This window comes from Branchiostoma belcheri, unplaced genomic scaffold, assembly GCF_001625305.1.
Source record: "Branchiostoma belcheri isolate BF01 breed outbred unplaced genomic scaffold, Haploidv18h27 scaffold97, whole genome shotgun sequence".
NCBI lineage: Eukaryota > Metazoa > Chordata > Leptocardii > Amphioxiformes > Branchiostomatidae > Branchiostoma > Branchiostoma belcheri.
Window position 1 is genome coordinate 190003 of NW_017804653.1, and position 14777 is coordinate 204779.

General features: G+C 42.3%; 3 protein-coding genes across 3 annotated transcripts; all 3 read left to right on the top strand.

The window, feature by feature from the left end:
* Positions 1–59: 59 nt before the first annotated feature.
* LOC109461902 (putative defense protein 3) lies at positions 60–2670 on the top strand. Its single transcript, XM_019758379.1, has 4 exons — positions 60–319; positions 1522–1741; positions 1885–1949; positions 2177–2670. The coding sequence occupies exons 1-4, from the start codon at positions 103–105 to the stop codon at positions 2257–2259; spliced, it is 585 nt and encodes a 194-aa protein (XP_019613938.1). The 5' UTR covers positions 60–102; the 3' UTR covers positions 2260–2670.
* A 127-nt stretch (positions 2671–2797) lies between these two features.
* On the top strand, positions 2798–5570 carry LOC109461903 (putative defense protein 3). The gene is made up of 4 exons (XM_019758380.1): positions 2798–3031; positions 4703–4922; positions 5060–5124; positions 5350–5570. Exons 1-4 carry the CDS (start codon positions 2815–2817, stop codon positions 5430–5432), a joined length of 585 nt encoding a protein of 194 aa, XP_019613939.1. The 5' UTR covers positions 2798–2814; the 3' UTR covers positions 5433–5570.
* A 4206-nt stretch (positions 5571–9776) lies between these two features.
* On the top strand, positions 9777–14185 carry LOC109461929. Its single transcript, XM_019758412.1, has 4 exons — positions 9777–10087; positions 12910–12991; positions 13447–13528; positions 13996–14185. The coding sequence occupies exons 1-4, from the start codon at positions 9895–9897 to the stop codon at positions 13999–14001; spliced, it is 363 nt and encodes a 120-aa protein (XP_019613971.1). The 5' UTR covers positions 9777–9894; the 3' UTR covers positions 14002–14185.
* The last annotated feature ends 592 nt before the right edge of the window (positions 14186–14777 follow it).

Sequence of the window (14777 nt, forward strand, 5' to 3'; positions counted from 1 at the left end):
TTAGCTATCAAACAGGTATAACTACATCTTCCTACATCATGTGACTATTACGTATTCAAACGGACGCAGGGTGTGTCAGTCAGAACTTCAGTAGAACAGAAAATGGCGGCACGCAAACTTGTTGTCTCCGTGTGGTTCGTCCTTGCCGTCGCTTTTTTCTCGGGCTGCGATGGGTTCGGGAGCGGAGCCCCTGCCGGGGCCTGTGTCACCATGCGGCCCGGCCATATGAACGGCAACGTTAGCGTAACTCCGCAAAGTTCCCCGAGCCCGTACTCCATCGTGGTGGGGGACAAGTACACCCCGGGGAGAACCGTGTCAGGTGAGGGATTATAATCTTACAATGGCGCCGGGAGTTTTTTTTACACATTCCAGCGTTTGATCAGCACTAGCAACTGTAAAAATCACAAGGGCCCTTGTAAAGTTGTATGTTGATTGTTTAGAATTGTGAATGTTTAAAGTTAGTAACTTCTCGAGTGGAACAAAAACACACGCACGCACACACATTGTGTCTACCAGAGTAACAACCCGGGTTCAAAATCCGCAGTAAAATTTAGCAAACTGAAAATAGGGAGAATAATTTGCCAGGGGAGTTTAGCCACCGTAGAGTTTATGAATTTTCCTTTATTATTAAGACTGTGGTGGGTAAATTTGTGTCAACATATATACACTTGGCACGTCCACATTCCCGCACGACAGGTACTGTATATCGATAGAATCAAGTGACCAGGTGAGGACGCCATTGTTAACGTACTTACTCCTTCCTAAAGAGGGCCTGCAAGGGGGGGGGGTGGTAGTGATTACGAATTACGCAAAATTTTCGCCGCCTATTACGAATTACGTTAAAGTCGCTGATTACGACTTTACGATTTGCGGCTAATGTCCAATTACGAATTACGTTGATTTTTGCCTACGAATTAGGAAGTCTAAAACGACCTGATTACGGGCTTGCAGGCCCTCCCTAAAGACAGCGGGCGTTAAGGTTGACTGAACAGCCGGTTTTCTTCGAAGTCGTGCCCAAGGCACAACAACATTAAGATACACACACGGGAGGTAACAATAGATATATAATCCATGTATCAAGACAGCGATGACAAGGCACTCTGATGGTACCTGTTTGTCTGACTATCAGATTAAAGTAGAGCTTGGCGGTTGGGAAAGTGGAATTTTTTTAGTCGATCTTGAGCCTATTTACAGTAAGTAAAACGCCCACTGCAGCGCTTTTCAGATGCAAATCAGTAACTGGTGACGAGGCATGACTTGCAGACACCCTACAGGTAACATCCGGTCCGCACCTGTTTCTCGAACGGCAGGAAATGGAAAGTCAGTAAGGAAGTGACGTATGAAAAGAAAACATACGTTGGCTAAACTCCCCGTGGTCAATTATTCTCCCTTTTTGATAAATTGATAACGTTGTTAAACTGGTTAAGACGAAAAAATTTCAAGGATGCAAATGTACGAAAATGAACTCTGGGTAACGTATTGTGGCCAAGCCAAACCATTGCCATCTTTGTTACGGTACAGTTCAGATCGTGGGGCCGGTGTTCCGAGGGTTCCTGCTCCAGGCCCGCCGACCTGGGTCCACCACACCCGTCGGTACCTTCTCCAACGCTCCGGCAGACACCAAGACAACAACGTGCACCACTACCGACAACAGCATGACTCACGCCAACACCAATGCCAAGCAGAACATCACTCTGACTTGGAACGCTCCTTCTACTGGCGTTGGCAACGTGCAGTTCGTGTAAGCAAATCAGATATCCTGAATTATGCAAGTTACATTATGCAAATTACACTATGCAAATTACATTATTCAAATTAGGATTCTGCTTCATCAATGAATGATCGTGCTTGGATCAATGATAACGTCCATTTTACGTCTGATAGGGCAACTGTTGCAGAGCAGAAAGTGACGTATTGGATGAACATTCAGTCAGCACAACTTATGCAAGGTAAATGTCTAACCTTCACCAACTCTCATACAAGGTTAAATGGAAGATTCATTTTTGATCCTCCAAGAAACGTTTTAAACAGGCATTGTCTTTACTAAATTAATAAACAACGACAGTATCGGATCATTTCCAAGATATAATACCATTCAAATACATAAAACTATGCATTTTGACTACAGAAATGAAAACATAACGGACTCAAAATTGATTTTTTTTTTGTCCTACAGCGAGCAGCGCCATCTTGGCCAAACCTACCTACTACGTCATCATGCTCTGCCTCCTCCAATCAGCGTACGCCGTGATGAAGTAGATCACGTGACCGAGGCGATGACGTCACATGAAGAACACAAAATCCATCAACAGAATTGCCACTTTCTTTATCACGTTTATAACTAAATAAAACTAGGACATGCAATAGAAATATCACCGCCTTAGACTAACTTTTTAATACGACCTTCGAGGATTGAAAGTTGTAGCAGAACTAGACAACTTTAAGATAAAAGTATATCTTATAAGTATTCCTTGCTTCCTGCTACTAGTATTTTCAGATGTAGTTTTAAAGTATTTCGCTAGATGCCGCTCCAAATGCTTTACTGTGAAGTCAGATTACAAGTCAAGTCAAGTCACATCACTCCAACCGTGTACTCAATTTTTTCACAGAATGCATATTGCATCTTTTTCTTTATTTGGTTGATGGTGGAAAATAAAGGTTGACAAGTTACTTTTGTTATGATAATTTCAGCATATACTAGTTTACAGCGTTACAAGCCAACAGGTATAACAGCACCTTCCTTGAATCATGTGACTATTACGTGGGGCGCAGGGTGCGTTTATTATATTAAGAACTTCAGGAGAACAAACAAAAATGGCGGAAGGCAAGCTTGGTATCTCCGTGTGGTTCGTCCTTGCCGTCGCTTTTTTCTCGGTCAGCGATGGCTACGGGACCGGAGCCCCAGCCCCGGCCTGTGTCACCATGCGGCCCGGGCATCTGAACGGCGGCGTCGCGGTGAACCCGCAAAACTCCACCAGCCCGTACTCCATCGTGGTGGGGGACGAGTACACCCCGGGGAGGACCGTGTCAGGTGAGAGATTATAATCTTGCAATGGCGCCGGGCGTTTTTTTTTACGAATTACGGCGTTTTATCAGTAATTTGGATAGCGATGATTGTAATATGCTAATGTGAAATTGTGAAATTTTACAATACCCTCTTTGGAAAACTAGAATACATATTCGTAAAGATCGTGAATTTCATTTAGGTAGGTTTAGTTTTGTAAACGGGACGGAATTCGTGCATATACTTTTACGCGTTAATACGATCCGTCACATCCGTATAGATAAAGTCCTTGAATTGTCACACATTCAGAACCTTCCCCCGACCAACAACGAACAAGGTTTGCTGAGGTTTGGGAGCAGTCTGGCCACCTTTCACGACGAACCTAGTCGACTTTTAATCAAATTTGACACGCACCGAACACAGCAAACGACCAGCCAACAATGGCCAAACCACGCCCGAATCCAAACATTTTGAAACATTATCGGCTGGTGCAGCCAAACAGTAGCCGACCTCGGGAACACTAGCCTTGAGCCACAGCCGACCTCTCTCCCGACCTACTCCCAACCATGACTGGGGCGAGTTCGGCAGGGCATATTCGGCTAGGCCAGCGTGACTTAACAGGTAAATCACAGAGGTAGACTCAAGTAATCCCAGTGCCATTGTTTGCGTAAGTAGTCTTTCTGTTAAAGAAAAGCGGCGATAAGGTTGGATGAGCCCCACACGCTTTTAACACACGCACTGTTGGTAGCAACAGATGTAATCCATTTACCAACATAACAACAAGTCACCCAGATAGATTTCTCTCAAACGCTTTTGTCTAATGTAGAGCTGAGCCGATCTTTAGCCACATCACTGTCAAGACACCGTCCAAGACACCGTTCAAAGACATATCATGTCGAAATCGTCCCTTAATTATCAATATTAGAATTTGAAACATTTACCCTCAAGGCAATCGCGTAATCTTGCAGAGCAGCGCTTTTCATATGCAAATTAATGAGGGGACTTCAAGAGCATGACTTTACAGATACTGTAAATTCATTTATGTTCACGGGGGCTAAATTTAGGAAAGAAAATGGGACTTTGCTGTGTTTTACGTTCGCTACTGAAACGATACTATTTGTAGCAAAATTGTTCGTTTACAGTGGTATCAGTGCCTTTACTCTCGGTGTAGAGTCGGTTAGGCATTACAAGTCATTGCTATTGTATTTCTGCATCAGACGCCATTCTTGCTGTTGCTGATTTCCAAAAGGAAGGCCTTGTTGAAGTCACAATAGACGTAGATAGGATAAGGGTCGAATATCTTGTTATTTTTGTTACCTTCATGTTGTTATTGTATTTGAAACAGCAACAGTTTACAGGTGGGCAATGCCGTCTTTATTCCTTACTAATACAATAACATAAAATGCGTGGCAATCAGTGGACTTGGCTTCTTGCCCTGTAGTAGTGAGAGTTCGTGATTTCACCTGGGTTTGATTTTAAAAAATGTCGGTGGCAGGTATGCTTGCCACTGTATCCTGTATAAAAAAAATGTGTAGCATCCTTGTCACGGATCCCATTGCATGGTGGGAAAAATAGAGGACTCTGGGTAACGTAGTGGACAAGCTAATCCGTTACCATGACAACATACTATGAACCTGGCACAGTCCGCATTCCTTCATAATATGTCTAATAATATGTTGTATCTTTGTTACGGTACAGTTCAGATCGTGGGGCCGCAGTTCCGAGGGTTCCTGCTCCAGGCCCGCCGACCTGGGTCTACCACACCCGTCGGTACCTTCTCCAACGCTCCGGCAGACACCAAGACTACTGAGTGTACAACTGCCGACAGTAGCATGACTCATTCCAACGCTGGCCAGAAGCAGAACATCACTCTGACCTGGAACGCTCCTTCTACAGGCGTCGGCAACGTGCAGTTCGTGTAAGCAAGTCAGATAGCCTTAATTATGCAAATTTCGTTATGCAAATTTTATTATGTAAATTAGGGTTCTCCTACATCAATGAACGTAAATGACCGTGCTTGGATCATTCTGATAACATCAATTTTACGTCTGATAGGGCCACTGTTGCAGAGCAGAAAGTGACGTATTGGATGAACATTCAGTCAGCACAACTCATGCAAGGTAAATGTCTAACCTTCACCAACTCACAACAAGGTTAAATGGAAGATTCATTTTTGATCCTCCAACAAACGTTTGAAACAGACACTGTCTTTGCTAAATTAATAAACAACGACAGTATCTGATAACTTCTAAGATGCACTACCATTGAAATACATAAAACTATGCATTTCGACTACGAAAATGAAAACATAACGGACTAAGAATTGTTCTTTTTTAATCCTTCAGCGAGCAGCGCCATCTTGGCCAAACCTACCTATTACGTCATCATACTCTGCCTCCTCCAATCAGCGTACGCCATGATGAAGTAGATCACGTGATCGAGGCAGTGACGTCAACAGGAAGAGCACAAAATCCATCAACACAATTGCCACTTTCTTTATCGCGGTTATATTATAACTAAGTAAAACTAGCACGTGCAATAGAAAAATCACCGCCTTAGACTAACTTTGTAAAGTTGTAGCAAACTAGGCAACTAAGATGCTTCCTGCTATTTTCAGATGTAGTTTTAAAGTGCTTCGCAAGATGCCGCTCCAAATGCTTTATTCTGAAGTCAGATTACAAGTCAAGTCAAGTCAAGTCACATCACTCCATGGATATCCGATCCATCCGTGTACCTAATTTTGTCACAGAATGCACATTACATCTCTTTCTGTATTTGGTTGATGGTGGAAAATAAAGGTTGACAAGTTACTTTTGATTTGATAATTTCAGCATATACTAGTATTACAAGTCAACAGCTACAGGTATAACTGCACCTTTCTAAATCATGTGACTATTACGTGGGTAGCAGGGTGCGCCTTGTTTTTTTTCGCCCGCTCGCATTAGATTTGGAGTCTGCGGAGGATGTCATCCATAAAATTTACATGCTGCGGCCTTTATATATAGTACTTGGTACGTCCATGGAGGTAGAAAAAACAACAAATTCCATGTGTCTTTTAACTCCATAGTACGTCCAATACATTACGGGTATTGCCGACGTGCTACGAGAACCCGCGCGGGCCGGCTATTTTCTGCGTGCCGACCATGCATAATTGTACTACCCTGGGTGCCAAACTAGTATCGTGCCGTTAGCCGTTTCCTTCGGCAGCCAAGAGCCCTTCCCCCGCCTGTCTAAATTACCGCCACGGAGGAGTTGAGCCCAGGAGAATTTGTCTAGTTCTAGGGCCGGACAAATTCTCCTGGGCTCAACCCCACCGTGGCGGTAATTTAGATAGGCGGGCGAATGGCTCTTAGCTGCCGAAGGAAAACGGCTAACGGCCCGATACTAGTTTGGCACCTAGGGTGACTATGTACATGTGCTCGGTACCGCACGAGGTCGGCCTCTGCTCGCCACATGGGGGAAAAATACGGGGATCAACTTTCAGATCACGCCACATCACCCTATACCTCGTAATTATAGATCCCCTCTCACGAGCTGAAAAACAACTTGTTGACCTGCAGCGAAAAAATTCCTGACCCAGCAATTTTTCTAGCGTTTATAAACGTTTATACAAACGAGGGCTATCAAAAACACAGAGTGTCACTCAAGCGCATTGCCAATGCAGTTTTAGGGCGACAAAACTGTACTTTCAAATTCAATTTTTCGGTCACTGAATCAGTCCTATCCCACAGCATACTGATATGTGTTTGGTTTTGTATCGTAGGCTGGTTCTAGCTATCTATGATATATACAGATATAAAGAGGCGCCTTACGTACTGCCTTGGGGCTATTTTTGACGTTACAATTATGAAATGATGACGAAAATGTACTAAGAAATGACAGTACATGCCAATATCAGACAAATTTCCTCATCCAGAATATTTTTTATTCCAGTACAGTCCTGAAATCAACTTGATGCCTTTTAAGTTTTATGCCTGGACTCCAATTCTCTTTCTTAAGTTTCATTATGCATTTCTATACGCGTTCCTTCACTGACAATTGCAGAGTCATACGATGAATCGACAGTTATTGTTTAGAGAAGAAAGATAAGGTTTATCTTTTGGATAAGTTTGCCAAGTGTGACTACAGTTTCACGATCTACGCAGAAAACAAGGGGAAGGGAAACATATTTCATTTTTGACATCTTCTTGCTCAGTTGCCAAAACCTGTTCTTTGATACAAGGAAGCATAAAAATCGCTTGAGCGGTTTGAAGAAAAAAGATACATCCACAAATAAGTTACTATAGGATAGTTACTATATCAACCTTGTACTGTGTATACTCACAATAGAAAACACTACAAAATGATCATTTTGTAAGACTATCTAAAAGTGTGTGCTCAAACATTAAAAAAGCATCAGTGATATAATATTGGCTTGTATAGGCAATACAAGACAATATAGGTTAGTAATTTCAGTGTAGAATGTATATGTTTAATCAAGAAGGTTAAATACAAGAGGTTTTGATTTGGTTTAATATATGTTTTAGATTCGTTCCAAGTTGTAACACATTCTTTTTCATCTATCAGTTGGCACATTCTATAACATAGCAATTTGCGCCGTCATAAAATACTAGTAGTATGTCAGCTAGTGCTACATGTATGTAGCGAGGATGCCCCTACTGTACTCTGATACTCTACGATAGTTCTATATTATAAAAGCTTTCGTACATGTTTTACTACTCTCCAAGCAGACGTTGATGGTGGAAGATCGTTTGCTTTTTATTTATGGTCCGTTTTTTTTGTCGCTACCACCACAAAAAAAACAACCAAAAAAACGGGCCATATATAAAAAACAAACGATCTCCCGCCTTCAACCTCTGCTTGGAGAGAGTAAGTGTACGATAGTTCTATATCAAAGCTTTGGTACATGTTTGACGACTATCGCGTGACGTGTGCCAACTACCAGGCATGCCTGAGATTCCTCCACCCGAGCCATTATCATCACTTCTGCCCCCTACCGTCCAACCCGCACCACATTTCTGCGGTATCCAGGCGAAGGTGACAAATATAGAGCACCAAGTTCTCGCCTGGCCCACAAACCGCGGGAAAAACATGTCCGTGTATCAAGGTTGATGGAAGCCAGGAGAAACTAGCCTCTACCAGGCTTCGGGAGGCGGCTGGAAGGAGTAGAAATTGGCCAAACAGAGAGATAACATGCTAGGAGAGTTGGTCCGCTAGAGATGACATTTTGCGGCAATATGGACTCTATAGCGGACCAACTCCCCTGTCATGAATTCTGCCTATTTGGACAATTTCTAGGCTACTTTTTCAGCCTCCTCCCGAAGCCTGGTAGAGGCTAGGGAGAACAGACTGATCATGACACACGCACATGAAGATCGCATGTTGGACGGGTCCATTGGAATAGGCTGCGGGGGTCGGACAAAAGATTTTTGCTTAAAATGGACGCCTTTCTTTCTTATATGGAAGTGGTTTAGCCCTTGGAAAGTGAAAATGAAAGAAAATATCTATGTCTCTGTCTGTCTATCTATCTGTGTATGTACGTGTGATTGTGAGTGTGTCTGTGTGTGTTTGTGAGTGAGTGAGTGTGTGTGTGTGTGTGTGTGTGTGTGTGTGTGTGTGTGTGTGAGAGTGGAGGGGGGGGGGAGAAAAAGAGAAAGAGAGAGATCACGTTTGTGTGCGTTTCGGCGTTAAATCTTAAGATTAATCCCCAAGTTCATTCAGAGTAACATCGAATAAGACAAAGTTTAATAGACAGAAAAAGGGAAAGAGAGAGAGGGGGATGAAGGGACGGGAGAAATGAGGGAATGAGAGAGAGCATACTGTACTTTTTGTGGTCTGACCCGACTTTGCCCCGAATTTCATGCTTACAGTAGATGTTAACGCAATCGCCTTTGACACATTCACATGACTTTCATGATGTAACATTGCCTTGATTTTGGCCAACTCTACAAATACACATTTTCACCCCTTTGCCAGAAATAGCCCGGAAAACTCCCCAAGCCAACTGTAGTCTGTGAAAGTTCCGACTAGAGTTGAAAAGGTCACAGTAAGAACGTGTAGCATAGCGTGACTCAGCAAAAACCAGTAGGTTTCAAATTTTTGAAAGTAACCGTCAGTTACTAACGGTGCCTTTGTAGAAACCACATGGTATGGTAGACACATGTGAGCCGCTTCTCAAAGTTGTCGGTTCAAACAAGGAGGTTCTCGGTTCAAGGGCAAGAAGTCGTGAGAAAGCTGGGGAACTTCGAAGACAGAATCTTAAGATTTGGCCTCAACCACCGAAAAAGAAGTTAAGCTTGAATGGTAAATGACCTCAGATTTTTTTCCTGTTGCGCAACCACATGAAACTGAAAATGCGTGTGGTCGAATATACTGGAATGTTCACTGGAATTACTCCAAACAATTTCGCAATAGCTGCGTTACGAAATAGAAAAAAATGATGTAATCTTTATACAATTCTTGTTCAACAAAAGCCTTCCTATGTTTCAATATGTTAAAGATCAAATATCTATACCGTCTAAAATATTATTTTATTTCCAGGCTATAAAAGAATATATAGTAACCAGGGAGTAATGAATTACACGTCACCCCCACGTGTCGAATGGGATTGCCCAGGGATGCTGCAATCCCTGATGCCACACCCCTCTCACGCCGCTCTCTGATTGGCTGACGGTCGGGCGTGCTGGGGGTGTGGCCTGGGCGGCCTTCCTATCCCAAGGCATGGGCAACATGCAAGTCAGCACGAATTTCCCCGTATAAATAACTTGTTTGTTCCGATTTCTACATCCAGAAGGGAAGAGACTGTCATCCGTATCTAGTGCATCTTGATTTTTACTTCCTTCCTTCTTCCGTGGAATAGAACTTTCGCAATCGAAACTTGAAAGTAGCACATGATGGGAAAATACGTCGACGAAACTTGTTATAAGTGCGGCCGGAGCTTGGAGAAAACTTCTAGTCATTCCTCAGTCTTCAGAAGATCGAACTCTCGCAATCCCACATTCCCAGTGCCAGCGATGAAGACCGTACTCGTGGTGGCGTGCTGTGTGCTCTTGTTGGCCGGCCAAAGCATGGCATGTGGCAAGGGTAAGTAGAACACATGCTTGCGGTAACCCTCTAGCTCAACTCCCATAAATTTTGTGAGCCTGCTATCTGTTATTCCACAGCTGTCTTATTCTTTTAAGACGCCCTTTCTTGTGCCTTCTCTTTAAAACTGACGTCTCCTTGAGTAATTCAAATTGATACTCAAATTGTGTTATATCATACAGCTACTATATTTTCATTTGGTACTCAGTACGTGTGTCAAATTTTGAGTTTTACGATGAAATTTTAACCTATAGGCAGCAATAGTTTAAAGACAGTGGTATCTGTTCAAGGAATATATCTATATTCTACGTTTCTTTCCATTGTATTATAGAATATGAATATCAGTAATATGAATATGGATATCAGTAAAAGTATGATACTGGAGTTGAAAATGGGGAGAAAGAAGCACCACATGCTCACAGATGACTGGATATACTGGTTTGAACCAGAACCGTCGAATCTGAGGTTGCACAATCACGACCACTGGTCACTCTGACCTGTCATCACGCTTAGCATGTCTAGTTACTCTCCAAGCAGAGGTTTGGGTTTTGGTCAGTTATTTTTGGCGTGTTTTTAGGCTTTTTTATCGGGGTTTCTTTTTTGCACTGGATTGTTTTTGTTGGGTTGGCGTAAAAGCATTTCAGTGAAAAAAAATTTAAAAAGCCTAAAAACACGCCAAAAATAAGACCAAACCCAAACCTCTGCTTGGAGAGAAATGTCCTGTGGGTTGACAGCATGTCACTTTGAATCGTTCCTCTGACATTTGTTAGTTTAACAGCCTCAAAAACACGCTGATAGCAATCGTCTCATTTGAAAAAGGCCTCGTCTGAAGGATCTGTCCTTTACTGTCTTGTCTATGTCCGTTTCCTGTGGCCTCGAACCAAAGTTACTGAGGGATTCGACAAACAGTAAGAAAAGAAAATACTAGTAGTAAAGCAAGGAAAATCACAGGCATATCTGAAACGTAAGCAAGGTAGGAATATTTGGTTGTGTAAAAGAAAACCCTTAATTATATCCTATACTCTTCCAACCTGATGAAACTATTTTCGGGCACAGGCAAGGCATATATGTAAGCAATGTTATTTCGTAGTTTAAAAGATGGCTATGTCCGTATTACTCCATAATTTCTGTATCAGGCTGGTCAAAAATCGAGTACAAACTCAAAATCCACTTATGTTTAAAAAAATGACAATGCTCTTTTTCGATTTAAAAATTTGTAGAAATTTTCTCTCTCTTTCATTTTGCAAAGCTAATACTTTCTTATCAGTCAATGACCTCATTTGAAGCTTTGCGTCAATTTCAGCAAAGTCACCAACATTCCCAAGGTCAGATTCGTGTTGACATGACATTCTTTACCACAAGCTAACGATCACAGGCTACCCCCAACTGTCTGTAAACTCAACTAGCGGTTCACATAATTCTTCTCGTAACACTGTAAAGCTGCTCGCTTGCGGTATCCCTTGAAGTCTCATTTTTTAGCGTGTTAAGAGACCACAAGCCGCTAACGCCAAAGATCTCAAACATAAGCGATGGGGCGTATTTTGCGAAGAATTGCAAACTCGGGCGACGGCGAAAACAAGTCGCTCTAAAAACAAGCGACTTAGCGAGGGTCGAGGGAAAACAGCTGACGGGTGCTTACGTTGTTAAGATGCTCGGAATTTGAACCACGCTGGAGACTATTAGGGCCCAGTGGTTTTCAAAAGTGATGACATCGGTATCTGTGATGCCAGAGTTTTCATTGTGGCGTCGGTGACGCAACGGTTAGAGCGTTGGACTCGGAACCGAGAGGTCCCGGGTTCAATACTCACCGTGGCCCGACGTTGTGCCCTTGGGAAAGGCACTTCACACGACTTCCCACCTATTCGGTGGAGTGCCAAAAACACACTACGGACTTGGTGCGCCCGTGTGACAACATCTGCACATTGGCGTTGGACTCGGAACCAAGAGGTCCCGGGTTCGATACTCACATTGGCCACTGAGAGCCGTTCAACTTTTTTTTAGAGTTTTCATTCTAAACGTTTTTCTGTACCGTTAATCGAATTTCTTGTTTGTTTCCCTCTAACCCAGGTGATTTTGCCTGCTTGAATTCAATTTCAAGTCCTGTATGCTAAAAATTTTCTTAGGGGACTTTGCCAAAATTTCATCGGGAGCATGAGGCACTAGAGCCGAAGAGCTGTCCTGTAGCAATGAGGTTTCAATAGCCTGTAGACGTAGCCATAGGCCCGATGTTTAATGAAATTTAAGCTGGAAGTTTGATACCCAGTCAGCTGTGCTAGCTAGTTAACGGCAAGTGAAAGTGAAATGAAGTTATGACAAACGCGTGCCCGTGGTCAGTTTCCTCACATTCCTAACTCATGATGGACATTCAGGAACATGCCCGGAACGTACGGACGAGAGAGAAATGTGAAATGGTTGCCAGAAATGTTGGAGAAAAATTAATTGACATACATATACTCAGCAATTCGTCAGGATGTCCTGGATATGCAGTTCCGCTGCAGTACCAAGTGAAGCCGTTATCTGGCTCTAAAGCCAACCTACTAGTACTCATTCGATGCGGCCATTATTATAATATTGTTAAACAAATATATGCCATGGCAATCAACCCGAGGTATGCTGTTAAACCACAAAGAAACACTACCAAACCTCTTGTCAAGCTAAAAAAACAGCTTTACTTGAAGAAGATCCAAGCTTTTGCATACCGTTTATATATCAATTCCTTTCGTTCTTCTGTCCCCTCAGCCTTACTTCCTCCCTCATTCCTTTCCCTCCGTCCCTCTATCCCGGCTGCCCATAGTGAAGTAACACGATCTTGTTTACGACAGGCATTGAGCTGGGGCCGAAGGCGCAATGTGAAAAGCGGCGGGAATGTGAGATGGCCCGAATCTGCCAGGACATCCAAGGACAGTAAGTATTGTTATCCACAGTAACACTAGCCCCACATTCGGTAAACCATACGGAGCTGACAGTAACACTAGCCCCGGGTACGGCGCACCATACTTACCATATGCCCCAAGTTATGTTTAGTTGTCAAGTTGGTATGTTGTAAACAAGATCATAGATATGGGCGCTGAATCGGCTTCAAGTCAGCTTACATACAGCAATTGATAGCAAAACTAGCCTTTCGTGGTACATTGGCGTATGTATATTATTATTTGTATATTATTATTTTGAGGCCTAATTCCCAAACCCAATATCAAATTTACGCCAAATGCCATTTTGAATGTCACATACACACAATGAAACGATTAAATGCTATATCTGTGTAGAAATATCGCATGCTGAACAGATCTATCATTTTATCTTGTTTGTTTGTTTCCTTACTCAGTATGTGATACATGTTTATCTTATGTTGTGCGCAGTGACGAATGCCTCTGGAAACCCGTCTGCAAAACCAGGCTGTCCTGCAAGGGGGCGCCACGGCCACCGATTCCCTTTTCCAACGTAAGTTCCATTGCAAACGTTCCAACGTCAACAAACATGCTGTAAACTGAAACTCCAGACACGAACGACAGTTATAACACTATCAATACATGGCTTGCAACGTTACAAGAATAGCGATAACAGCTATCTAATTTAACTACGGGGAACTCATTTGCATATTCGTGATCTCCCGAATGAGACCCAAAAGTTTCAACCACCCAATATGGCGGACAATATCTACTTGATAGTCACGTGACTGCCAACAACCTGTGTTGCAATTCAAAATACAATGGCTCATTGCTATGTTAGCTACAGCAGTGGCAGTTTCTTCTTTAATATGTGATACAAGATCATAGAGCTATTTTCATGTAGTTTCAAGTATTTTCATGTAGTTTCAAATGTATGGAATATTCCTAAATATACAAATGTATCAACTGTATTTATACAATGACCTTATTTGTTGTTTTGTTTTTATGTGATTTTTACAGAAGTAGAGAAAGAGTGGCAAGTTGAAGTCCGGTCTGCCATGTCTGCAATTCATCACCAAGACACTAGAAGGCGCGCGTTTCTATTGACGTAAAACTAGTGTATTAGCAGATATTATACTTCAAAACTGTATGTTCTTACAGAGAGAAGAAATAATGCCAATTTTGTGGCAACGCTTTGTGTTAAAACTAACGAGCTTAGTCCTTGCTGTAAGTGAAATGATTCACCTGCGCATGCGCGGGGTCATGGTCCTCAAAGAGGGCAGTTGAGTATGACGTCATCATATTTACCTATGATCGTCATAAGCAGATGAAATACAAAATGATTTTTATGCAGATGATGGAATTTGTGAAAGAGTGTTCAAGAATCTGAGAAAATCATAATTGTAAACCAGTAACATTCCTTTGCTTTAATGTTTTCATCGTTATACGTAAAATTACGAACTTATCATGCATTTGCTACTAACAGGATTTTGTTCATTTCTATACCACAGTGTATAGTTTCTTGTAAAGTAATTCGTTGTGCAATATAGATTTTGAAATCGTAAAATATTGAAGTTTGATGAACAATTGGACAAATGTATTAGAGAAAGGAAACAGGGATATTGACACAAAAATGAGTACAAAAGAAGTGATCCTGAAAGTTTTGTCCGAAAAATACAAACTTCTGTTGTGACATTTTTCTTTGTACGTGTCTTAATTGTCCCGAACCAATATAAATGTTAATGCGTATGTCGCCATTTTACGACCCCCCTCCCCCCAGCACACACACACACACACACACG